Source organism: Lampris incognitus, chromosome 20, assembly GCF_029633865.1.
Source record: "Lampris incognitus isolate fLamInc1 chromosome 20, fLamInc1.hap2, whole genome shotgun sequence".
Taxonomy (NCBI): domain Eukaryota; kingdom Metazoa; phylum Chordata; class Actinopteri; order Lampriformes; family Lampridae; genus Lampris; species Lampris incognitus.
The window spans coordinates 10831844-10859426 of record NC_079230.1 but is presented as its reverse complement, the minus strand read 5'-3'; the positions used below and the strand labels follow the sequence as shown (position 1 = coordinate 10859426).

Sequence of the window (27583 nt, the reverse complement as noted above, 5' to 3'; positions counted from 1 at the left end):
TAGAGTCAAGACATTGACAAGGTTAGAAATAATGATTTGTATTTGAAATAAGATTTTTTTTACATCAAACTTTGCTTTCGTCAAAGAATCCTCCATTTGCAGCAATTACAGCATTGCAGACCTTTGGCATTCTAGCTGTTAATTTGTTGAGGTAATCTGGAGAAATTGCACCCCACGCTTCCAGAAGCAGCTCCCACAAGTTGGATTGGTTGGATGGGCACTTCTTTGAGCAGATTGAGTTTCTGGAGCATCACATTTGTGGGGTCAATTAAACGCTCAAAATGGCCAGAAAAAGAGAACTTTCATTTGAAACTCGACAGTCTATTCTTGTTCTTAGAAATGAAGGCTATTCCATGCGAGAAATTGCTAAGAAATTGAAGATTTCCTACACCGGTGTGTACTACTCCCTTCAGAGGACAGCACAAACAGGCTCTAACCAGAGTAGAAAAAGAAGTGGGAGGCCGCGTTGCACAACTGAGCAAGAAGATAAGTACATTAGAGTCTCTAGTTTGAGAAACAGATGCCTCACAGGTCCCCAACTGGCATCTTCATTAAATAGTACCTGTTAGAGCCTGTTTGTGCTGTCCTCTGAAGGGAGTAGTACACACCGGTGTAGGAAATCTTCAATTTCTTAGCAATTTCTCGCATGGAATAGCCTTCATTTCTAAGAACAAGAATAGACTGTCGAGTTTCAGATGAAAGTTCTCTTTTTCTGGCCATTTTGAGCGTTTAATTGACCCCACAAATGTGATGCTCCAGAAACTCAATCTGCTCAAAGAAGTGCCCATCCAACCAATCCAACTTGTGGGAGCTGCTTCTGGAAGCGTGGGGTGCAATTTCTCCAGATTACCTCAACAAATTAACAGCTAGAATGCCAAAGGTCTGCAATGCTGTAATTGCTGCAAATGGAGGATTCTTTGACAAAAGCAAAGTTTGATGTAAAAAAAAATCTTATTTCAAATACAAATCATTATTTCTAACCTTGTCAATGTCTTGACTCTATTTTCTATTCATTTCACAACATATGGTGGTGAATAAGTGTGACTTTTCATGGAAAACACGAAATTGTTTGGGTGATCCCAAACTTTTGAACGGTAGTGTATATCACTGTGTTGGACTCTAGCCCCTGACTATACCCTCTGTACTGCTGTTAAGTGTGCAGTATAAAAATATTACTACCCTTTTATGATATTGAGGGAAAACTCAAAGCTACTCATCCTTTATATGTTTTATATATCCCAAGGTAGAGAATTATTGCACTGTTTAGTCTCCGCACTAAAGAGCATTGTGCACAAACAGTGTTTTGAGGCATCGTCCAATGTGCAGTATTGTCTTCCAAAGAGATACAGGTTGACACACCTGATATGAATTTGGAGAGGACTACATAGATCTTAATAGTGTAAGCATATGCTAATGTCCAGTTTGGCTACCCTCAATTTTTTTCCAATTCATCACAGTCTGAAGGCATTATTGCAGAATTTTGAAGCTTTCATTGTGATGGCCCCCTCTGACCCTCCCATTCTAACCCTCACATCCAGTGCCATCCAATCTCATCCAACTGTTGTCATCCCACCCACTCCCTGCTCTTCCGGCTATAACCAGGTGCTCCGGTGGGCCCACTTCCTGCCCAAGACAGAGATCTGCAGTGAGGTGCACCTGGCCTATAGCCAGCTGGTCGAGATACTGGATGAGCTGCTGAGGAAGAGCTTCAGTGAGTGGAGCCAGGGCCTGGACAGAGAGAGCTTCAAGAGGCTGGACCAGCCCCTCATGGTGCGGAGCAGAGAGAACACTGCCATACTGGATGTCAATTTTGACCAGTAGGTTCTGTGGTCACCACACAAGCAAACACACACAGCATCTGTGGGCTTTTATCAGTGAAAGTATTTAAACATTTTATCTAGCTTTTTATACCCACACACACACACACACAGCAACACTGTATTGTGTGTGTGTGTGTGTGTGTGTGTGTCAAGTCAAGTCAGTTTTATTTGTATAGCCCAATATCACAAATTACAAATTTGCCTCAGTGGGCTTTACAGCAACACAACATCCTGTCCTTAGACCTTCTCATCGAAATGGATGTTGTGTTTACAAAATTTACACAATACAACACTGAAAGAGGATAAACAGATTTATAATGGACTTATAACATTTATGAAGAATATGATGCACAGGATGCCAAGCAGTGTCCAGATGCCACTGGAACAGCCCAGGACCCAAGCCACATGACCAGCATCATCAAGTAAAAACATAAAAAAATACAAATATATATAAATATATATATTTGTGAATTTATAAGATATATAAAAAGAAAATGTGAAAAGGGAAATGCCAAGCAGTGTCCAGGTGGCGGCGACCATAACCACAGAGCCCTGAGAGGAGAACCGACTGCATGTGCACACAAGGGAGACTCACATGACACCATTCACACACAGAAAAAGAGAAAGGAGAAGACATCATTCAGAGAGAGAGAAAAGACGTGAGAGAAGAGAACAGTTTACAATAGCCATTAGTCATAATCAATTAAGTCATCAATTAGTCATAATCTATACTCTATAATCTCGTCGGCAGAACTGGTAGGTAAATTCATTGAGACAGAAACCGACCTGCCATCCAGAACAGGCTGTGAAGTACTCAGCTTAAAGTTAACTAATTGTAAGCTAAGGCAAAAAAGTAAGTTTTAAGTTTGGATTTAAAGGACTCAACAGACTGATTGTCTGATGGCAGCAGGCAGGTTATTCCACAAGAACGGGGACCGATAGGAAAAGGCCCTGCCACCAGCTGACTTCTTTTTAACTTTGGGTACACACAGGGGCCCTGTATTTTGAGAGTGAAGAGCCTGAGAAGGAGTGTACGGTTTAAGGAGATCAGACAGGTAAGATTGGGCAAGCCCATTTAGGATTTTATAAGTCGGTAGAAGCACCTTTTATTCTGATCTAACATGGAACAGAAGCCAATGAAGGGAGGCAAGAATTGGTGTAATATGGTCAAATTTCCTAGATTTAGTTAGGATTCTAGCAGCAGCATTCAGAACCATCTGAAGACTTTTAGTCCTAGCATGGGGCAGACCTGAAAACAGAACATTACAGTAATCAAGTCTGGATGAAACAAATGGATGCATTAGAGTCTCTGCATCAACCATGGACAGAAAAGGCAGAATTTTAGCAATTTTTTTAGCTCCGTGTGTGTGTGTGTGTGTGTGTGTGTGTGTGTGTGCATGCGTGCATGTGTGCGTGCATGTGTTTTTTTTAGGAAACTGCTGAAAATGTTCTCTGAGATCAATTACTGGGAGCGTCTGGGCTTTGAGATTCCCCACTACGTGATCAATCTCTACCAGCGCAGGGAGGACCTCAGGGTGCTCCGGGAGAATGTTCTGCTGCTAGTCCAGGACCACAGCAGGTCTGAAACATGCCCACTGCTGCAAAGGACACATACTAATTTCTGAGCTGCAACATGCCCAAAGATGGTATGATGCTCTGGTATCATCAGCGCTATTTGGAATATCCAAGACTCAAAGATTTTTTGGTCGATTTTGGTTAAGCTGCCTGTTGTTGTTGCTAAACCTTTTTGAATCGCGATTACAATAAATGCAGTGATTCCCACTGGCAAACCCATGTCACAGGCATGCAGACTAGGGCTGGCAATGAATATTCCAAATTCAAATTTATAGCTGAATTGCAAAAAAATCCCCCAAAAAACAGACATTCGAGTGTGAAAATGTATATTTGTGGGAAAAGAAAGCAGCACCACCATGGCTGTCTGCCTTGGGAATTCTCGCGAGGGCCTTGGCCGCTGCACTGAATATGATGCATGATGGACAGGAGTCACACAACGTCACTTTCATTAGTTGAAAATGAAACTTAGGTCAAGCTGAAATGAGCGAATAATTCAACAACAACCGTGTGGTAAAGATGGCAGAGTTCACAACCCAACTCGGCCACAGAGTGATTTTCACTCCGAATAATCTAAAAGGCCCCCTTTGGAAATACTTCGGATCTTGGTCAGAAAACGGAAAAATTGTGGAACCTTGAGATAAAGTCATATGCAAGCTATGTAAGCTACAGTTAGCTTACCAGTCCACCACTAGTAACCTCAGGGCACATCTTGAAAATATATACCCAAATAAAAAACTAGGATATCGAATAACATCAATTATGAATCATTCATTTCACTCTGTGAGAGAGCCTGTTCTCATTTTTTACTCTAGGATCAACCATGGTGCAACAAGAGAGAGATCTATGGTCTTTAAATTAAGTTTTACGGTATAGGACATTATTTTATTTGTTTATCTTGTAATGTGTAGGTATGTAGATCTTTTAAAAGACAAGTTTACGTAGAAATAAATATACCTATACAAGTAGTTATGTCTCTCGTTGTATTAGTTTGCACTCTCATGGACATAATGCGCAAAAATATATTTTAATGGTTCAAACCTATTTGTTTTTTAGAAGGAATAATCGAGCGTCATTTTTGGCCAGTTTTGAGACAGCCCTAATGCAGCCATGGAATGGTGAACTGTTACACCAGGTTATCATTGTATTTCCCATTTTCATGCTTTATTAGGGAGCTTTGGCATTAAATATTTTTTTATCAGAGAAAAGAATTGTTTCTGTATTAGAAATATTGCTTTTCACATCCCATAAATTATCTTGTGACCACCTGAAATCATCTCACCCCCAAGTTCAGATTTGCTGTCTCAAGACATAAAAACAAAAAAGCCTCTTAGCACCCAAAAGAAACAGTTCCCTTTCGGTTGGTACAACACATAAGTATGGGGATTGCGCCCTCATGAGACCAACCTGAAGAACCTTTATCAAAACGCCTGTCAAGGCCAATGAGGATGTCACAGGCAGGGGAATTCCCACCTTCCCTGAGGCTACAAAAGACCCTGTGCAGCCTCTGCCCCTCAATTTTTTTGCACTTCACCTCACATAACCTGATTTTTGTAGAACCCTTGCTAGTGATTTAACTGCCTGCAAGAGGTGAGCCAGCTCCCTGCTCAAGATGTCACTACTAAGGTTGCATACATAGCGCTTGTTTAGCTTGCTAACTAGTTGCTTACCACATTTAGCCCAACTAACGTATACCTGTGCATGTACCTGTCTCGCTAACATAACTGCTCCACGCCTGTTTAGCAAGCTAACTTGCCAAGTGGAATGGCACCTGACAAAAAGAAAAGTTAGCTGTGAGGGTGAAAGATCATCTGTGCCCTAGGGCTTATGGAATTTCCCTCTCCGAGACGGATCCTTATTATGCCTGCTGGGTGTGTCTTGGCATGTTGCATGCTAAAGCGTCACTTGCTAAACCAGATACCTGTGCACACTGTCACAACTCTGGAGGTCAACTCTGGAAAAGCGTGTGGTATTCCTGTAGAGGGTGCTGGGAAGCTGAGCTGTGCTTGGAGATCCCCTGCTGTCTGGAACCACAGAGTCCTCTGCGGAGTTTGATCCTGAATGTGAAAACTTAGGTGAAGGAGTAGGACGGTCATGGGAGGATCAGATGGATGAAGTCCTCCCTACTGAGTACGCATTTATGGAAGAGGGCCCAGCCAACTTCACTGTCTCTGTTGAAATGTACAGCCTGGTGTGCTGTCTGAGGATGAGCTTTCCCTCGCCGCTTCAGGCAGCATCTCAGAAGAGGAGGTCAAAAGCAGATGTGGAGGAGATGAAGAAAGGCCTTCCCAGGTCCTCTGTGCTGGAGATCTTCCAACCAAGACTGATGGTACCACCCTGGTCTTGATCAACTTGTGCCACCATGTGGCCGAGCACCTAGAAGTGCCGTGGCCAGCATCACCTCCTCTCCAACAACTAACCCAGCTGGCAGGTACTTTCGCTGCTATTTTCTCCCGTGGCAGCTCGCTGTGGTGAGGCACAATTTGCCTGTCTTCCCCAACTTTGTATATAAGCTCAGGCAGTCCTGGGTGAGTCCTAATGCTCCACTGCCACTTCCGTTTCCCCACTTCTTGAACTTGGAGGATATGGAGGCTGCGGCGCTAGCAAACATTCCTCCACTGGAAGAGACGCTGGCTGCCCACTTGACAATGAAGTCTAATTCCGCGAGCAGCAAACCCACTCCTCCCAGCAAGCAGTGCAGATTCTCCACATCTCAACTCGAGAAAATAAATTGCACCACTCAATATATTTGTCAATATATCGCCTTGCCTGCTACAGCCTCATTGGCCTTGACTGGCATTTTGATAACGGTTTTTCAGGTTGGTCTCATGAGGGCGCAATCCCCCATACCCTCCCTCAGGGAACATTAGTTATATGCATAACGTCGAATATGATTGTCTCTGCACTGCACCTGTTTGCATTCTGCTGCCGGTTACAACTGTTGTAGCATTGTCTCAATCCTAACGTATATGCACATTTATAAACAAAAAGCTGAAAAAGGCTTTAATAGTAGTTTCATTAATATTGAAACAGTTCAGTCAGCTTCATTATTTTTACACAAAAGTTAATTATACCTCTGCTACCCAATCCTGGTCTTCGTGTATCCCCAACACTGCTGCATTTCTGTTTTGCCAGGTAATTATTACATTCACCTGTTGTGTCCATTATTAAAGTCAGTTATTCAGTGGTATTTTTAGACCTGGAAAGACAAGTGCATTGAATGACCTAACTGGCAAAAACCAAAACCAGCAGTGTTGGGTGCTTTCAAGTACCATGACTGGGGAGCATTGAAGTTTAAATAAAGTTATTTGAAACACTCATTGTCAAGGCAAGTTTAGTTGTGTAGTTATAGTAACAGTGTCAGGGGGCTTTTATTTTCACACAGTAGAAATCAGGCAGATACAGAAAACAGCAATGGATGACACTCTCCTTCCTTAGATTGTTACAATAGTTGGTCTGTGACAGAAGCACATCAATACTTACAATACTCCCAAAACGATATGTGTGTGTGTGTGTGTGTGTGTGTGTGTGTGTGTGTGTGTGTGTGTGTGTGTGTGTGTGTGTGTGTGTGTGTGTGTGTGCGTGCATGTACCAGGATGATAGCAGACCTGCCTGCTGATGAGCTTGGCTTGTTCCGGGAGCACATCCGCTTTTTGGATAAGAAGTTCCAGCCGGGGCTCACCAAGCTACTGTGGTCATCCAAAGGAGCCTCCAACCTTTTCATCAGTGACTGTCGTCAGCACATCGCCAAGGTCTTACAACACGACACAGCCCTAACTGACATCTGCATGGATAAATCTATATCACTGTATTGTTTATTCATTTAGTGGACTATTAAACCATACAGTGGGGTCCAAGACTCTCTTAAAAAGAATTGAAAGAAACTCAGAAAAGTGCTCACGGCATGTTTTTAGGGACATATTTGCTGGTTTTTTTATGGTGAAGTTTCAAGGTCAGGTTAGATTGAATGGTGACAAGGTTGGTGTTAAGCATATAGTACCCAGCATTGGTTTAAGGTTTTGGCTGTTGGCTTGGATGCCGCAGCTCAAAGAGAAGTTTGCCCTGCGAATGTCGGTTATGTATTTATTGTGTTTTGTGGACAGCCTGGCTGACCTTGTGGTACAGTATTCCTCAAGCCTAGCTGGACTTATGAGTACAGGAAGAGCAACTCTGTAAAAACACTAAACAGACGGAGTTACACCCTGTAGTTTCTCCCTCTTATATTCGCTCTCTCTCTCTCCTTTTTCCCGCATTATCTCTCCTCCTTATCAACCTTGCTCTTGTTCATGGTAGGCTCTCTCATCTCTCATTCGCTTTGTCTTTGCATTCACTCACTCAATCAGTCATCATCTCACTATAATAATTAAATTTTCAATTTATGAGCTTTATTGGAATGAAGCGATGCTTTGGCATTCATAAAAAAATATAACTGATAATTATAACATGAAAAAATAGCTAAAACCAAGTTAATACCACTTCTGTAATAAATGAATCACACTGTCTCCCTCACTCACTTATTCACTCACTCAGTCACACAATCGCTCTTGTTTTGCTCGTCGTTTAGCTGTCATCGTTCTGTCCTCCATATTTTCATTCTTATGAAAAAATGTATATCGGAAACTAGGGCTGAACCTGAATATTCGTCTATTTGGATATTCATTCATTAGGAAGGCTGTAGGCTATCAATAAAAGTGAACTGCAAAATACATTTTGTCAGCACATTCTTGTACTGTATTTATACTTTTTCATTGCACTGTTAAAATTTGGAAATATATACCATCTCAGTTTGGGTGCCTGACATCCCTCTCAGTCAGCAGTGAACATCACACTTCAGTTTACCTTCGTCATTAAAGGGTAGACAAAATGCCGAAGACCTCAGCTGTGTAATGATGGGTTAAATGCAGAGGACAAATTTTGCTTGAATGTATGTAAGTACTGAGAAATGATGAAGGAATTATAAATAAATATAAATCTTATAAATATAAATCTCAAATCTTAGATTTGTTGGTGCTATTATGCTGTTTCTGTGCTTCTGTTTCACAGTGCTTTGTTAGGCGTTGTCTCAGATTCGGAGCCTATTATTATGAGCATTTGTGGAGGTCTATAATTTATGCGTGATAAGAACAAATGTCACAAGCTGTTATGTCACAAAAAGTGCAGAGCAGCAGCAGAGGCCTCCTGGCTGCAGTCTAGGCCGTGATACATGGGGTGTCGGGGGAAGCTGCAATCAGCCCCCACAAAGGTCACTGTGTGGGAAGATTCATGGGGAGACTCGTGCACGTCTGTCAGAGTGTTTGTGAGTTTTTCTGCCAGTGTGTGTGTGTGTGTGTGTGTGTGTGTGTGTGTGTGTGTGTGTGTGTGTGTGTGTTTGCAAGTATATTTTTGTTGTTCAGTATCATCACACACGTTTGTGGCTTTGTGAGGTTGGCCCCAGGCTTTAACCATTCATGATAGCTCCTATATGGTTCATGACACACATATGCAGAGCACACACAAAACAAAGGAAAAACAGACTGCCAGGTAATCACACACACCCACACATATCCATATTGACTGTAAAGAGATCATTTGCACCTTAATATTTAACTATTTCAATTTAACGTCTAAACTTGAATCTAAATTCCAATCTTTTGAGGCTCTTATCGAAGTCCATCACCCTCAGCCACAAATACACTCTGCTCAATCCAGATTGTGATACTCCTATCGACCTCCTGGCCCTAACTCATTATTTCTTGAAGAATTTGGAGAATCTGTCTCAGGTCTTGTTACTTGAGCATCTAATTCTTGAGGATTTTGATATTCGTCTGAATAAGGCTGCTGACGCTCTGAGTAAAGCTTTTCTGGTGCTTGTTGATACTTTTGGGTTTGTTCAGTTTGTTTAAGAATCGACTCATTGCAATAGTAACACCCTTGATTTGGTTTTATGTTAAGGGATAGCTGTTTCTAATCTGAATGTTTTGCCAACCACATCTGCTATGTCAGATAATTTTCTCATTAAATTTGAAGCATTATTGGCCTGTCCTGTTAATGTCAACACAGATGTAGTTGCCACTCGCCATGTTGGTCCAACCACTGTAGGTACATTTGGCCAGCAGCTGCCTGAAGTCTTGGCTCCTTGCACTGTAGAAACTGACTGTTGGAAATGTTCACTAGTGACTTAAATGTGGCCCTCTTTAGTCTCCTCGATTTAGTTGCACATCTCACTGCCACAGCTCAGCGACTAAAGAGGCCTACACTCTGGTTTACAACGAGACACATGCTCTTAAGTGGGCCTGCAGGAGATTGGAACATAAATGACAAAAATCAAAATTGGAAGTTTTTTACCCATTTTGGCATGAGTGTTTATTGAAATACAAGTGTGCTTTCACTGCTGCGAAAGCATCGTATCTCTCTCACTTAATTACTATTAATAAACATAATCCCAGGTTTCTCTTTGCAGTTGTAGCTAAATTTATTAAAAGCAGCTTATTAGCTGCTCACCATTCATGGCCCATGAATTTCTAGACTTTTTCTGCAATAAAATTGATGAGATCATAAACAAAATTAGTTCTTCAACTTCAGCTACTCCTACAGATCCTGTCTTACCAAATTCATATCTATACAATGAGTCACTGATTTTCCCTGTTATTACAGCTTTTAAGACTATCTCTCTTGATACTTTGACTAAGTTCATGTCAGCTGCTAAACCAACTACTTGCCTACTTGAGCCTTTACCAGCAAAACTTTTTAAAGACCTCTGACCTTTCCCGGGACCTACAATGCTAAACATTAATTTATCACATATTACTAGCACTGTTCCCTGCAGTTTTAAGACAGCTGTGGTCAAGCCTCTACTTAAGAAACCACACCTAAATCCAGGTTCTCTTAATAACTATCAACCAGTCTCTGGTCTTCCATTCTTTTCTAAAGTACTAGATAGAGTTGTGTATCGACAACTTTTGACCCACATAGAATAAAACGATCTGTACAACCTTTTCAATGAGTTTTCAGGGCCTGTCACTCCACTGAAACTGCTCTGACCAGAGTGGTGAACAATCTTCTACTAGCTATGGACTCTGATTACCCCTCTGCTTTCACTACTGGACCTCAGTGCAACCTTTGACACCACTGATCCCTGTATACTATTAGAGAGAATAAATTGTAATTTTGGTATGTCTGGCTTAGCTTTCTCTTGACTTAAGTCCTACTTATCTGGAAGAACACATTGTGTCTGTTAAAATAATATTACATTGAAATTCTGTGATGTTAAATATGGCATACCTCAGGGCTCGGTTCTTGGCACTCTTCATTTAATGATAATGATAATAATACATCTTATTTATAGGTGCCTGTCAGAGCACTCAAGGACACCTTACAGAACACAGTTAAAAAAAACAAAAGCAAACAAGCAGCACTGTATCAGAGAGCATAAAATCAAAACAAAGCAGGGTAGACAATAAATAGTTAATAGAACAGATAAATATAAAATCATCATCTGCACAAAACTCAATGAAGTGGGGATCAGACTGAATATGCCAGTTTGAAAAGGTACGTTTTCTCTCTTTATATTTCACCTTTTGGCCAAATTATACGCAGTCATGGAAAATAATTTCCATTGCGATGCGGATGATACTGTATGTGCCTGTAAGGGCTGATGATTGTACTCAAATGACTAATCAAGAGGATTATAATGTATAGATTACCGACTATTGCAAACTGTTCTCTTCTCACGTTTTTTTTCTTTGAATGATGTCTTCTCCTTTCTCTTCTGCTGTGGATGTGAATGGTGATGTGAGCCTCCCCTGTGTGCACATATAGTCTGTCCTTCTCCCAGGTCTCCATGGTGATGGTGGTTGCCACCGGGACACTGCTTGGCATCCCCTTCATCACTTTTTTTTATATATATAAATCTATTTCTGATTTTTCCCTTTTTTCTCCCAATTTAGTAGCCAATCGATCCCTATTTTAGTCCAAACACCCACCCTCGTACTGCATGCATTCGCCAACTGCATCTCTCCTGCCGGCAGTCTCAAAGGAGACGCCTCCCCACTTTCGTGACAAGGCGAACCCAAGCCGAACCACTGCTTTTTCCGACACACACACAGACGTGTTCATGTGACGAACACAAGCTGACTCCTCCCCCCTCCCGAAGACAGCGTTGCCAATTATTGCTGCTTCTTCGAGTCCGGCCATAGTCGGATATGACGAGACCGGGGTGCGAACCCCAGTCCCCAGTGGGCAACTGCATCGACACAAAGCCGATGCTTAGACCGCTACACCACCGCGGACAGGCCCCCCATCACTTTTGAAAAAAAAAAAAAATCTTATAAATGCATATCCTGTTTCAATGGTATAGCCTTCTCTCACTTTGATGTATGACTAATGTTTGTTTTGTTTTTTTTTGTCTTTCCTCCCATGTATGTGAATGGTGTGATGTGAGTCTGTACATATGTAGTCTGTCCTCCTGTCAGGTCTATATGGTGATGTTGGTCACGTGGTTCAGGTCCTAGGCTGTTCTGGTGGCATCTGAACACTGCTTGGCGTCCTCCTCATCATGTTCTTCATATATCTTATAATTCCATTATAATGTTATCCTCTTTCAATGTTGTATTCTTAAAATTGTGTACACACAACATCCATTGCACATTTGTCCGTCTTGGGAGAGAGATCCCTCGTCTGTTGCTCTCCCTGAGGTTTCTACCTATTTTTTTCTCCCTGTTAAAGGGTTATTTTAAGGAGTTGTTCCATATCTGATGTGAGTGTCTAAGGACAGGATGTTGTGTTGCTGTAGAGCCTACTGAGGCAAATTTGTAATTTGTGATAATGGGCTATACAAATAAGATTGACTTGATGTGACGTGACTTGTATATAGGTTGCTGTTAGCCTTCTGTCTCCAAACAATAATGAATGCCAGAGAATGATGGACCAGAGTAGCAGTGGCTAACCATGTGCCATGGAGAGCCATGTGTATGCAGGTTTTCAGTCCAACCCGACTCTAAACCAGGTGATTTCACTGATACATTCTTCCTCTTTGGTTGAAGGGGTGCTAATCAGTGAAATCACCTGGTGTGGAGTCCGGCTGGAATGAAACCTGCATACACATGGCACATGGCTAGCCACCCCTGGGCCAGAGGGTAGCTGGAGCTGTGGCAGGCTGAGCAAGTCAAATGAACACTAACACTCAGTGACAGGGATTGCCACCATGCCCCTCCCCTCTGGGGCTTTAACGTCAGGCTCACATTGAGCCAATTTCAATATCTGTCAAGCCCAAAGTCAAATGCCTGGCAGTGCCTCCCCACCATTTTAGGTAGACAGAGAGAGAGAGACTGGTGGGAGAGAGAGAAACAGATGGAGGGGTAGTTGAGGGAAAGACGGTGAGAGAATCTGCAAGAGATATGAACTACCCCGCACCAATTAACCTCCCCACCCCCCACCCTCTACGCACACCCACACCCTCAGACATTTTCTCTTAGAGGCTTATTCCATGCGTTGTGCCCTATCCTCATGAAAGCTGTAAAATCTGGGATCTGGGATTTTGAGTGTGAGTAGAATTACTCTCCATAGGAATTAGGTCCTGTAGTACAGTGAGGGAGACAGAGAGCGGGACACAAAGAGAGAGGGAGCGAAAGGGAGAGAAGGGAGAGCGAAAGATGGGAAAAGGAAAGGAGAAACAGAATGTTGAAGAGAAGAGAGGTGATGCACGGAGTCAAATTCAGAAAGAAAAAAAGCAGAGAGGAGGGCATGTTGAATCTCGGCATGAGTGTTGCTCTCTGCTCTTGGCGTCTTGGATGTGTGTTCATATGTGTTGGTCAGATGCAGTCAGGATAAGACCTGTCTGTTGTGTTTCAAACCAGAGAGTGAGAGAGATAGGGCTGTGTGTTTGAGCCTTGATATATACTACTTTTCGGCTGCTCTCTTTAGGGGTCGCCACACCGGATCATCTGTTTCATCTTTTCCTGTCCTCTGCATCTTATTCTGTCATGTCAGCCACCTGCATGTCCTCCCTCACCACATCCATAAACCTCCTCTTTAGCGTTTCCTCTTTTCCTCTTCCCCAGCAGCTCCATATTCAGCGTCCTTCTCCCAGTATACCCAGCATCTCTTCTCCACACATGTCCAAACCATTTCAATCTTGCCTCTCTTGCTTTGTCTCCAAACCGTCTAACCTGAGCTGTCCCTCTAATATACTCATTCCTAATCCTGTCCTTCTTTGTCATTCCCAACAAAAATTTGAGCATCTTCAACTCTGCCACCTCCAGCTCCACCTCCTGTCATTTTGTCAGTGCCACCGTCTCCAAACCATATAACGTAGCTGGTCTCACTACCATCTTGTAAACCTTCCCTTTAACTATTGCTGGTACCCTTCTGTCGCAAATCACTCCTGGCACTCTTCTCCACCCACTCCACCCTGCTTGCATTCTCTTCTTCACCTCTCTTCCGCACTCCTCGTTACTTTGAACAGTTGATCTCAAGTATTTAAACTCATACGCCTTCATCACCTCTACTCCTTGTATCCTCACCATTCCGCTGTCCTCCCTCTCGTTCACACTTATGTATTCTGTCTTACTCCTACTGACTTTCATTCCTCTTCTCTCTAGTGCATACCTCCACCTCTCCAGCCTCTCCTCAACCTGTGCCCTACTCTCACTACAGATCACAATGTCATCCGCGAACATCATAGTCCACGGAAATTCCTGCTTGATCATCCGTCATCACCATTGCAAACAAGAAAGGGCTCAGAGCCGGTCCTTGATGTAATCCCACCTCCACCTTGAACCCATCTCTCATTCCAACTGCACACCTCACTACTGTCACAGTGCCCTCATACATATCCTGCACTACCTTTTTTTCCCCCCCTCTTTTTCTCCCCAATTGTACTTGGCCAATTACCCTATTTTCTGAGCCATCCTGGTCACTGCTCCACCCTCGCTGCCGATCTGGGGAGGGCTGCAGACTACCACATGCTTCCTCCGATTCATGTGGAGTCACCAGCCGCTTCTTTTCACCTGACAGTGAGGAGTTTCACCAGGGGGACGTAGCGCATGAGGGAAAGACGCTATTCCCCCCAGTCCCCCCCCCCCCGAACAGGCGCCCCGGCCGACCAGAGGAGGTGCTAATGCAGTGATCAGGACACATACCCACATCTGGCTTCCCAACTGCAGACACGGCCAATTGTGTCTGTAGGGATGCCCAACCAAGCCGGCGGTAACGCGGGGATTCGAACCAGCGATCCCCGTATTGCTAGGCAATGGAATCGACCACAACACTGCTCAGATGCCCATCTGCACCACTGATATACTTCTCTGCCACTCCTGACTTCCTCATACAATACCACACCTCTCTCAACACCCTGTCATATTAAGCTTTCTCTAAAGCCACAAAAACACAATATAACTCCTTCTGGCCTTCTCTATACTTCTTCATCAACGTTCTCAGAGCAAACATCACATCTGTAGTGCTCTTTCATGGCATGAAACCATACAGCTGCTAGCTAATCATCACCTCTCCTCTTAAACTAACTTCTATTAATCTTTCCCATATCTTCATGCTGTGGCTGATCCACTTTATACCTCTGTATTTACTACAGCTCTGCACATCACCATTATTCTTGCAAATTGGTACCGGTGTATGTCTTCTTCACTCCTCAGGCATCCTCTCACTTTCCAAGATTATGTTAAACAATCTACAAACCCCAATTCCAATGAAGTTGAGACGTTGTGTAAAACATGAATAAGAACAGAATACAATGATTTGCCAATCATTTTCGACCTATAGTCAATTGATTACACTACAAAGACAAGATATTTAATGTTAAAACTGATAAACTTTATTGTTTTTTGCAAATATTCACTCATTGTGAATTTGATGCCTGCAACACATTCCAAAGAAGCTGGGACAGGGGCAACGAAAGACTGGGAAAGTTGAGGAATGCTCGAAAAACACCTGTTTGGAACATTCCACAGGTGAACAGGTTAATTGGAAACAGGTGAGTGTCATGATTGGGTATCAGTATTCAAAATGAGTGAATGAATGAATAAGGCATCAAATTCAAAATGAGTGAATATTTGCAAAAAAAAAACCAATAAAGTTTATCAGTTTGAACATTAAATATCTTGTCTTTGTAGTGTATTCAATTGAATATGGGTCGAAAAGGATTTGCAAATCATTGTATTCTGTTTTTATTTACATTTTACACAACGTCCCAACTTCATTGGAATTGGAGTTTGCTGTTAAAAACTCCACTTCCATCTCTCCTAAACACCTCCATGCCTCCACAGGTATGTCATCTGGACCAACCACCTTTCCACTCTTCATCCACTTCATAGCTGCCCTCACTTCCTCCTTGCTAATCCACCGTACTTCCTGTTTCACTATCCCCACATCATCCAACCTTCTCTCTCTCTTATTTTCTGCATTCATCAGCCCCTCAAAGTACTCCGTCCACCTTCTCAACACACTCTACTTGCTGCCTCGACCGATCTGGTATGGAAATCTGATTGATGAGCTGCATGTTTGATTTGGCAAAGGTTTTATGCTGGATGCCCTTCCTGACGTAACCCTCCATTTATCCAGCCTTGGGACCGGCACCAGGAATGCACTGGCTAGTGCATCCCCAGTGGCTGGGTTGTGTTTGAGCCTTGATATATCCTCATATAATTACCTCTCATATCTGGAGAATCACTGTAGGAAGATGGGGATGGAAGTTAGGGGGAGATGAGGAATACTGTTAAGAGACCTTGGAAGAATGGAAAGGTGGGAGTATTTGTGGAGTGGAGGAAATGACAAAGCACCTTTAAACCATAAAACCTTAAAGGATAGCCCATGGGAACTGTATTCCAGCTCCTACTAACTTTTTCTCTCATTCTGTTTCTCTCCTCTCCTCTCCTTCTAGGTTCAGTTGATAGTGCATGAGTACAAGGTAGCCTACCTGGCCATCTCTGGACTCTGTCAGCAGATCAGTGAAGCCTTGCTGTTTCGTGTGGATGGCAAGACTGTGTTTAGGTAACATCAGACTCATGCAGTCCCATGCATTGAGGGACATGGTGTGTTCCTCAATACATAATATCCCTAATATGCTAAATAGAAACTTAAAATGTGCAATTTTTAATGCTAAATGCTTCAATTACTTGACCTATCACCACCTGAAGTATTTGAAAATGTGCTGGAAAATATAGTTGCTGAATCAGATTTCTTGCATTGCTTTTGAAGGCAAGATGTCTCTCATTGAAGAGATTCATGCATAAACCTTGTCATCATTGGGTTTTTCAGACATAATAATAATGATAATAAGAGGAGAGGTAGTACCTAATTTGAAAACTAGTGATGTTTCAACTATTTCGCACACAATTTCAATGTTAAGCTGCACCAGCTGCTGCTGCCAGTAAACAATACATTTCTAAAAGAAATAGAAAAATTCCGACAACACTGTCAATGTGCTTCCAGACTGACAATTATTGAATTTTTGGGGAACCCTTTACAATTCACATCAGTGGTGCTTTGATCCATTTTCACTCTGGTTGGTGTAAACAGTAGCTTACACAGCATATAATCCACTACCACTAATTTCGGCTGCTCCCGTTAGGGGTTGCCACAGCGCATCATCTGTTTCCATCTCTTCCTGTCATCTGCATCTTCCTTTGTCATACCAGCCACCTGCATGGCCTCCCTCACCACATCCATAAACCTCCTCTTTGGCCTTCCTTTTTTCCTCTTCCCTGGAATATTCCATATTCATCATCCTTCTCCCAATATACTCAGCATCTCTCCTCCGCACGTCCAAACAATCTCAATCTTGCTTTGTCTCCAAACCATCCAACCTGAGCTGTCCCTCTAATATACCCGTTCCTAATCCTGTCCTTCTTCATAACTCCCAATGAAAATTTTAGCATCTTCCACTCTGCCACCTCCAGCTCTGCCTCCTGTCTTTCTGTCAGTGCCACTGTCTCCAAACTATATAACATAGCTGGTGTAACTGCCATCTTGTAAACCTTCCCTCTAACTCTTGCTGGTACCCTTCTGTCACAAATCACTCCTGACACTTCTCCACCCACTCCATCCTGTTTGCACTCTCTTCTTCACCTCTCTTCTGCACTCCCTGTTACTTTGAACAGTTGACCCCAAGTATTTAAACTCATACGACTACCTCTCGTTCATGCATATGTATTCCGTCTTACTCCTACTCACTTTCATTCCTTTTCTCTCTAATGCATACCTCAACTTCTCCAGGCTCTCCTCAACCTGCACCCTACTCTCGCTACAGATCACAATGTCATCCACAAACATCATAGTCCGCAGAGACTCCTGCCTGATCTCGTCCATCACCATTGCAAACAAGATAGGGCTCAGAGCTGATCCTTGATGTAATCCCACCTCCACCTTGAACTCACCTGTCATTCCAACCGCACACCTCACCATTGTCACACTTCCCTCATACATACCCTGCACCACTCCTACATACTTCTCTGCCACTCCCGACTTCCTCATACAATACCACACCCTCTCTCTCGGCACCCTGTCATATGCTTTCTCTAAATCCACAAAGACACAATGCAACTCCTTCTGACCTTCTCTATACTTCTCCGTCAACATTCTCAGAGCAAATATCGCATCTATGGTGCTCTTTGATGGCCTGAAACCACACTGCTGCTTGCTAATCATCACCTCTCCTCTTAACATAGCTTTCACGACTCTTTCCCATATCTTCATGCTGTGGCTGATCAACTTCATACCTTTGTAGCTACTACAGCTCTGCAAATCACCCTTATTCTTGAAAATCGATACCGATATACTTCTTCTCCATTCCTCAAGCATCCTCTCACTTTCCAAGATTGTGTTAAACAATCTAATTAAAAACTCCACTTCCATCTCTCAACACCTTCATGCTTCCACAGACAATGTCATCTGGACCAACTGCCTTTCCACTCTTCATCCACTTCATAGCTGCCCTCACTTCCTCCTTGCTAATCCACCGCAATTCCTGATTCACTATCCCCACATCGTCGTTATCAGAGGTATTGATATATGTGGCTCTTTTGTGTTCCGATGTTAAGCCACGCCCGTCGTTATCAGAGCTATTGATGTGCATGGCTCTTTGTGATCCGATGTTAAGCTGTGACGGTCGTTGGGGGTGTTAGTTTCGACTTCGTTAGTGCTCCATTCAGTGGTCATGAGTCATTGGAGCTGTTAGTGACCGACTGTTGTTCTTGGCGGCTAAGCTTCTTCACAAAGAGCCATGCACATCAATAGCTCTGATAACGATGGGCGTGGCTTAACATCGGAACACAAAAGAGCCATGGACATCAATAGCTCTGATAATGACTCCAAAGAGGATAAATATCTGAGTTTCATCACCAGCCAGTCAGACTAGCATGGTCTAGTCAGAAAGGTATGAGCTGATGAAGCCTCTTGGATGAGAGGCGAAACGTCTTCACGGATATATACCAAGTCCAGTTGCACTCGATTAAATTCATTTGGATCACCAGTACCCTGCTGGCCAACAGTACTGGTGGTGGTCGTTGGTAACCCGGGCCTCCACCGATCCGGTGTGGAAATCTGATTCATGACCCACATATTTGATTTGGCAATGATTTTACATTGGATGCCTTTCCTGACACAACCCTTTCCATTTATCCAGCCTTGGGACCGGCACTAAGAATGCACTGGTTTGTGCATCTTCAGTGGATGGATTTTCCACAGCATATAATACACATCTTTTATTTCTGATTTTTCCTCCCAATTTAGTGGCCAATCAATCCCTATTTTTTTTTAATTCAAACACCCACACTCGTACTGCGTGCGTTCGCCAACTGCATCTCTCCGGCCGGCAGTCTCGAAGGAGACGCCTCCCCGCTTTCATGACAAGGCGACTCCAGGCCGAACCACTGCTTTTTCCAACACACACACAGATGCATTCACGTGATGAACACAAGTCGACTCCGCCCCCCTCCCGAAGACAGCATTGCCAATGATTGCTGCTTCATCGAGTCCGGCCATAGTCGGATCTGACGAGACCGGGGCGCAAACCCGAGTCCCCAGTGGGCAACTGCATCGACACAAAGCCGATGCTTAGACCGCTACACCACCGCGCACCCCATATAATATACTTCTTTAGTGTAATTTTTGCTCTGATTTTCTTGGTTAAAAAGGTAAAGGTCCAAAAAATGGCGATTTTATATTTCTGTTGCAGTCACTCCCCCTTCAAAATAAAAAAGGACATGGCCTGAAAGATTTTTATTTTTAACAAATGACTCACAAGGTTCCTGACTAAACATTGAAGATAATCATCAGCAGTGATGAATGTTTCTGTTTTTCTGCTGCTTTTTGTCCACTTGAGATGTGGTACGCTACCAAGGCTCTTCTCTCTCTTGCTGTTAATCCCCCAGGGATCTGGAGTTTGACAACAACCAGAAGGCCCACCAACAGCGCCAGCTCCAGAAGCTGTGCTCAGCACACCGGGAAATCGTGGAAATTATGACCCACGTCTACGACACCTTCTGCAGCGCTGGACCTGAGGTCTCTACATTTTTTCATCCATATTTATTCACTAGTTGTGACATCCCACCTCTTAATTTAAGTTTACAGAATTGCCAACACTTCCAAAAATATGGAGACTATGAAAAGATGGAAAAACAAAATCGCTCTGGGCTTGTTTCTTACCAACATCAAACATTTAATCTGAGAACACACTAGATGCTTTAAAGGCAGATTATAACCCTGATTTGAACATGGTGACTGCTTTTCAAGATCATGCAGTGTCTGTGCAAAATAGGGTAGGTCACCATGAACAGTCAGCCCAAGTTAGTTTGTAGTGTGTGGGGGTTTAAGATTCAAATAGCTCGCTACCTAATAGAGTCTTTTGACAAATCTGAGCCAATATGATTACTCCAAATATGTTTGATTTTTACGACTGGAATCTGGACAAGTCTGGGCTTTATGGCAAGTTTGTGTGCCTCTGTCACTACAGTTGAAACCAGTATGTTTGTCTAAGACTGTAATCAGCGAAAGTCAGTCAGTGTGTGATGCCGAGTACATTCCTACTTGATTAGGACTTTAAAAGTCTTCTAGTGTGTTCTTGGCTTTACAGGACAATTGCATCCTAAATAAGATGGTGTCAGTCCACAAAGATGAGTTGTTTTGAAATTAGTATCGAAAGTTCTAAACTGGGTATTCACAAACAACTTGAATCTAAACTTTAGAGTAAATAACTTTTTTTAATGGTGTGTGTATGTTCCCATATTTGTTACTGTGATCTCTGTGAATTGTTTTTTTTGCCTGTTTGTGTGCATGTGTTTATGCCTATGATTATTTTCATAATCACAACAGTCCATCTGAACTGTTTCAGCGAATAACAAACAGTACTGTAAGCATACAACACTACTGCAAGAGGGATATGCAAGAAGCATGCGGAGCAACAACAGCTGTTTGATATGCAATCCAAAAAAAAAGTGGGGATAATGCCTGAGATGACTCTTCCTTGTGCCATCGAGGATTGCCTGTCTTTTCCTCAACACAGAGAGAAGAGTAAGAGTCAGCTAGGTCTGTAGCTGTATCTAATGAGTTGCTTTTCCTCTCTCTGTATCTGTGTTGTCTGTGGGTATTTTAGGTTCAGCAGCACTGGGTGACCCACACTGAGAAGGTGGATCGTATGGTGGAGGAGGCCCTGCGACTCAACATCAAGTGGTCTCTGCAAGAGCTCGCCAAGGCCATCAATGGGGACAGCAAGACATCCCCCAACCCCCTCTTCATGGTGCAGGTGGTCTTGAGGGAGGAACCCTCAAGGAAAAAGGCCCAGGTTACCATACCCCACCCACCACCAGACACACACACACACACACACACATTTAGTAACACAGACAAACACCAACTGGACAAGCATAAGCACATTGACACAAAAACATGCACATTGTCACCTCTCTCATAGTCTGTAGTCATTAAGATGGGATTCATGTAATTTTTTTTTGGGTACAGGGATAATAAGGGTTTTCTTAAGACTGACTCTAGTCAGCTATCAAATGTTTTTTTACAGACATTCTTAACCTGTTCTGTCACTATGTTAGGTTCCTACATGCTTTAAGGACACGAGGTGGGATACCGTCTGGGCCAGCAGCTTTGCGTAATTTGACAGATTTAAAAAGCTTACGTCAGCCACTAATGTCACTTAAGTGAGTTATGTCACTTGATGTGACAGAAGATGTAACAAACATAGAACAGAGATGACTCAGGGCATGCAGACATAGACCTGCATGAGAAATGCAGACGTGCCGGGAAGTCTCCATTTCATTCTCGTACACATTTACTTCAAACTGGGAAATGCTGCTGATGAAAAATATTATTTTCTCTCTGACACGCATGCACCAAACAGCACATGCACAAACACATTCAAATACAAACATGCATGCCTGCACAGACAGGAAAACAAGAGTCTCATCATTTTCCGAACTGAAAAAGTCATAAATTTCCTGTTTTGCTCTGCCTTGGTTGTGTTTCAGTTACAAGGTCTAAGTCACATTTAGAATCCCATATAGACAGGTCAGCACCCTGTGCTGTTTACACCCCGCAAGTCAAGTCAAGTCAAGTAGGTTTTATTTGGAGGACTAGGCTAGGGGAGGACAATAGCCATTTTTCGGTATCCAGCACAGTGCGCAGTTGTTTTTTTTTTTGTTGGTTTTTTGTTTTTATTTTTCCCCCTTTTTCTCCCCAGTTGTACTTGGCCAATTACCCTGCTTTCCTGAGCTGTCCCGGTTGCTGCTCCACCCCCTTTGCTGGGGAGAGCTGCAGACTACCGCATGCCTCCTCAGATACATGTAGAGTCGCCAGCCACTTCTTTTCACCTGACAGTGAGGAGTTTCGCCAGGGGGATGTAGCGCGTGGGAGGATCACGCTATTCCCCCCAGTTCCCCCTCCCCCTCGAACAGGCGCCCCGACTGACCAGAGGAGGTGCTAGTGCAGCGACCAGGACACATACCCACATCCGTCTTCCCACCTGCAGACATGGCCAATTGTGTTTGCAGGGATGCCCGACCAAGCCGGAGGTAACATGGGGATTCAAACCGGCGATCCCTGTGTTGGTAGGCAACGGAATAGAACGCTACACTACCCGGACGCCCCTCAGTGCGCAGTTTTACATGAGCAAATTATTATGTGAAATAAACACTGAGGCTGATACATGCTAGTCTGTGCATTTGAGATGGCACAAAACAAAGACAGCATAATACCACACAGTGAGCTAGCACTATAAATCATGGTTAGTGACGTCGCCTTGTGGTGCAGTACACCCCGTATCGAATCCCGCACCGGGCAAGAAAATAACCGGTTACATTGGTGGCAGCGGTGGGATGCGGAAGTGTGCAGATCCTCAGAAGTCTCCTCGGAGCGTGGGAATAACAAAGCGCGAAGGCGCGCTTCCGGGGAGGGTGACGACTGTAAACTACTAATAAGACACGTTAGTCCCTATTTAACGGGTCTGACCCTTTAGCCGAGCGGTTAGTGACATCGCCTTGTGGTGCAGTACACCCCGTATCGAATCCCGCACCGGGCAAGAAAATAATCGGTTACAATAACATCGATTGGACACTTGAAATCAGGCCTGCAACGAGGGTGGGTTTTTGAGGATCTCTTTATTAGTTTGATAGATGCCAGCTTTAGTTTAGTTAACGTTTCATGTGTTTAATTTGGAATATTGGAAAAGGTACCTACTTTAATTTTGTATTTGAACGGTATTGAGCCAGATATAGTAAAGGTGCACTATTTATTTTGTTTTTACAATAACAAAATATTTCGAGTTGCAACATTGTCTTGTTTGATTATTCATGTAAAGGTTATTCATTTCATGGGAATTGGTATAATTAGGGAACCCAAAGTAAGATTAATATAAATTGGATTATAGTGAGAGAACCTAGGGCCCTGCCCTCTATAGTCACGGGGTAAAAGGGGCTACATTATCTTATTTATTTTTGCAATCTGGTAGGCTCGGGCTAAGCTAACTGCTAGCCCATGCAGACCAGCAGTTCTGACAGTCATCCTGGCTGGTGTTCGTTCCCTTGGACGGTGATTTTTTGTTGTTGTTTATTTTGGATATATGTGTTTGTTTGGAAATGCGTATTCTTGTAGTTTTGGGATGTGTTTTTGTCTTTGTGTTGAAACTGATTGGGGGAAGATTAATATAAATGTCAATGGTGCAAGTGGTAATGTGTCATGGATAAAATCAATGTACTTTAATGTGTGTGTGTGTGTGTGTGTTTGTTTATTTGTTTGTGTTTGTGTGTGGGCGTTTCCACAGGTGGAGTTCTCCCCCATGCTAGAGAAGCTGGCACAGATTGTGAACAACATCAGTTCTCAGCTGATCAGCACCATATCAATCTTCAAACGGCTGCCAGACCTCCTCACCAACAAACCCTCACAGAGGAAGCCTATGCACGTCATTATTGGTAAAAACATGATTTAAGAACATGTTTTCTTTATGGGTTTTTTTTTTACAACTTTTTCTCAGGAGACACTACAAAATAAATTTGCTGACAAAGAGTAGTGGTTTGTGCATCCAAGTTGTTGTTGTTTTTTTTGGCTGGATGCTGGATAAAAGAGCTTGAAACGCATATGAAAGAAGAGCTCTATAGACCCTTTTACAGTTAGTAAACAGTGAAGGCGTAGGTGTGGATGAGCGCGCATTTAGGCAACGGAAGTATGGCGGAGTTAGCTACTATGTTAGCTACTACACATCAAAATGTGCCTTTCCCTGTAACTCAGTCACGATAAACGGGGCAGGAAATTCACATTGTCATGAACTACACACAGTGTCTTGTTGATTCAGTGTTCCAGCTGTTGATGTTATTAATTTGCAGTGGAAAAATGCAAAATTATATAGTAGAATTTACGGTCTTCTCAGCCACAGCCTAATTTTGACTGAGATTAAGTGTTTATTGCAAGCCCTGGTCATCAAATTAAAACATATATTGGATAAGTCGATATGTTCTGTCTTTTTCACATTTCAGGCTTGTGTCATGCTGCAGCCATGCAGCAGCAATTTTATTTAAAGTTGAGCTCTGTGTTAGGATGGGGAGGACAGAGAAAGCAGCAGTTACAGCTGAAGCATGTGTGTGGAAAGACCTAAGCAGGAAAGATGGCAAGCCAGCTCCACTTTTTTCTCGGTTACTTTAGATATTAGTCTACATCTAAACCAGGCATTCCAGTGAAACCAAGGAGTAGATAGATAACTTACCTGATATAAAATGGGCACTGCAGTGCAAACGCGAGCATTTTTGATCGTGTCCTCAGTCCAGTTTACATCAATACGTTTGATGGCTTGCAACCACAGGCGCCTCCGGTTGCTCTGAAATGCACTTTCCCTACCGTTGAGTGTTTGTGTGTGTGTGTGTGTGTGTGTGTGTGTGTGTGTGTGTGTGTGTGTGTGTGTGTATATATATATATATATATATATATATATATATATATATATATATATATATATATTTATGCTCCTCTCCTTTTTAATACCCTCTCTCATTGCTCCATGTGGCCTCTATAGAGCAGGATGAGGAGATTTCAAAGATCCAGGCTGCGGTGGCTGAAGGGATGATGTCCAATGCCGCCCACCTGCAGGACTACCTGAAGATTTGGGACAAACACAAGGATATCTGGGAGATCAACAAGGACTCCTTCATAAGACGCTACCACAAACAAAACTTAACCGTCTCCTCCTTTGATGCAGATATAAGCAGGTAGGGTAAAGAATCCCATATATTAGGGTAAGGTCATGTCTGTGAATGTTCTCATTCATCCAGGTCATGGTTATCCAAAGGAGTTGAATCAAGTGCAACTGGACTTGGTATATATCTGTGAAGACGTTTCGCCTCTCATCCAGGAGGCTTCCTCTTGGATGAGAGGAAGCCCCCCCAGGGGGGCATGCCATAGACTTTGAGAAACGCTGCTCTAAACTATGGGATGGATAGCCTTTCTGTAGTACCCAGACAATTTTAATCAGTGGCCAGTTTTAAATCAGCATCTTGTGAAACAGCTGTTTTCTTTTACATTAACTACTACACCTGATACTTAAATCCATGTTTAAATTGCTGGTTTTGTCACCATTATTTTTGAATTTCATACAGAATGTGTTTTAAAATTTGTGTCATGTTGAATTTTTCGTGTGTCTTCTTTTTAATATTCTATGCACTCCTATTCATTTTAATATTTTATTCTATTTTAGCAATTATTATTTTAGTGTTGCATTGTGAACCACTTTCATAACGTTTTGCTTGCTCACTCAAATTCTCTTTATTTCTCTCCTTCCTTCCTCCCTTCTGGATACTTCTACTTGATCAACCCTCTCATTTCTCCTCAGGTACATGGAGGTGGCCAACAACATTCAGAGGGAGGAGATGTTGCTGAATATGGAGTTCGTCTTGCTGGACTGCTCCTCTCTGAAAACCTCCCTGTTGCATCACTGTTATGAGTGGCAGGACAAGTTCACACAGCTGCTCAGCCTGATGGCCACCACCAGCCTCAAAGAGCTGCACAGCTTCCTGCAAGACAATGCTAAAAGGTAGTGGAAAGTTGACTTGTCACGGTGGTACCAATTTCACACTGGGGTTTCTACCTTTTGTTAATACTGATAATCCGTGTCACTCCCTTTCACCAATAGAGCGTTTAGCTTTCTTTTTTGTGCACCACAAATCCTACATTATCATGTTGCGTGATGCCGTTCAGAGTATAGTTGTATTAGACTGGAAGCTACATTGTGGTTTGATAAAGGTAACACCACTATCTCAATTGCAAACCAAATGTCATATGGTGTCACCGATAACCCTGGACAACGAAGATTTTGCTTTCTGAACACTTTTGGTATGGATTTTGGGCTGCTGATCGTGAAAATGTTTTACAATTTCATTTAGCAGACGCTTTTATTCAAAGTGACGTACATCTGAGAGTTAATACAACACAAGCAAGGATCTAGTCAGGAGGCGACTGCAAGTAAGTGCCAAAAAACTAGGTTCAAAGCCAATAGGACATAGGTATCAGCAGGCAGTGCACAAAGGCAGTTCATAGAAGCGGAAAAAAAAATTTTTTTTTAATACCCCATCAGGTATGGAGGTGTTCGTGTAAGAACTTGGTCTTTAGCTACTTCGTAAAGCTGGAGAGGGACTCAGTGGATCGAATGGAGTTTGGTAACTCGTTCCACCACCGGGGAATGGCAGAAGAGGAGTCTAGCTACTGACTTAGGGCCCCATTGTGGCAAAAGTGCCAGGTGCCTTTCATTGGCAGAGTGTCAAAAAGTATCTTTATTGTCCCTTACAGGGAAATTAGTTTGCAGCCAGTATTATAAAATTCTCACACAAAAACAAAATATACAAACACTAAGGAAGAATTGACAACAGGACATTGTGGGCAAGGAGAACCAAAGGAGTTCAAATATACCGACCAAGGATACAAGTAAAATAACGTTAATATTCCTAGAATTTCTGAAGATGAAAGTAAAGCATTAAATGGAGAATTAACAAAACATGAAATTGCAGAACTAATTGGTTGTATGCAGGCTGGAAAAGCAGCGGGTTCAGATGGCATCTCTATAGATATATATAAAATTTTTCAATCTAAATTACTTACACCCCTTTTGGAGATGTTTCAGGAATCTTCCAGGAATTACCTTCTCCCCACATCCATGAGAGGTGCCCTAATCACATTACTTCCAAAACCAGGAAAAACAAAATGCGAAAATATGCGCCCAATCAGCCTTTTAAATTCAGATACAAAAATACTTTGCAAAGTTCTTGCAAGAAGGTTGGAGGGCCTGCTTCCTCAGGTGGTGGGAGAGGACCAAAATGGATTTATCCAAGGTAGACAGGGCTTTCACAATGTCAGAAGAGTGCCCAATGTCTTACACAGCCAGAGAGGGGCCAAGGACACCGCTCTACTCTCACTTGATGCAGAGAAGGCCTTCGACCGCGTCGAATGACCTTACCTGTTTGAAGGGCTTTGGCTTTGGATATACATTTTGCAAATGGGTGAGATTACTATGTACTGGGCTTACTACAGAACTTTTAACAAATAGTATGGTCTCTAAACCTTTTAATATCTCTAGAAGTTGCCCGCAAGGAAGTCCTTTATCACTATTACTATTTATTGTAGCAATAGAACCATTTGCTATAGCGGTGAGGATGCATAATGACATTAACAGAATTTGAGAAGGTCATTTAGAACATAAAATAGCACTTTTGCCGATG

At 42.8% G+C, this 27583-nt stretch overlaps 1 protein-coding gene across 1 annotated transcript in view; it reads left to right on the top strand.

The window, feature by feature from the left end:
• The window catches only part of dnah2 (dynein, axonemal, heavy chain 2), a 223342-nt gene that overhangs the window by 31094 nt on the left and 164665 nt on the right, over nt 1-27583 (top strand). The window contains exons 12-20 of the mRNA XM_056300849.1: nt 1603-1817; nt 3253-3399; nt 6988-7144; nt 16264-16373; nt 19754-19883; nt 20974-21162; nt 23650-23797; nt 24892-25084; nt 25705-25905. Coding sequence (XP_056156824.1) covers nt 1603-1817; nt 3253-3399; nt 6988-7144; nt 16264-16373; nt 19754-19883; nt 20974-21162; nt 23650-23797; nt 24892-25084; nt 25705-25905 — 1490 coding nt within the window. The remainder of the gene's footprint in view (nt 1-1602; nt 1818-3252; nt 3400-6987; nt 7145-16263; nt 16374-19753; nt 19884-20973; nt 21163-23649; nt 23798-24891; nt 25085-25704; nt 25906-27583) is intronic.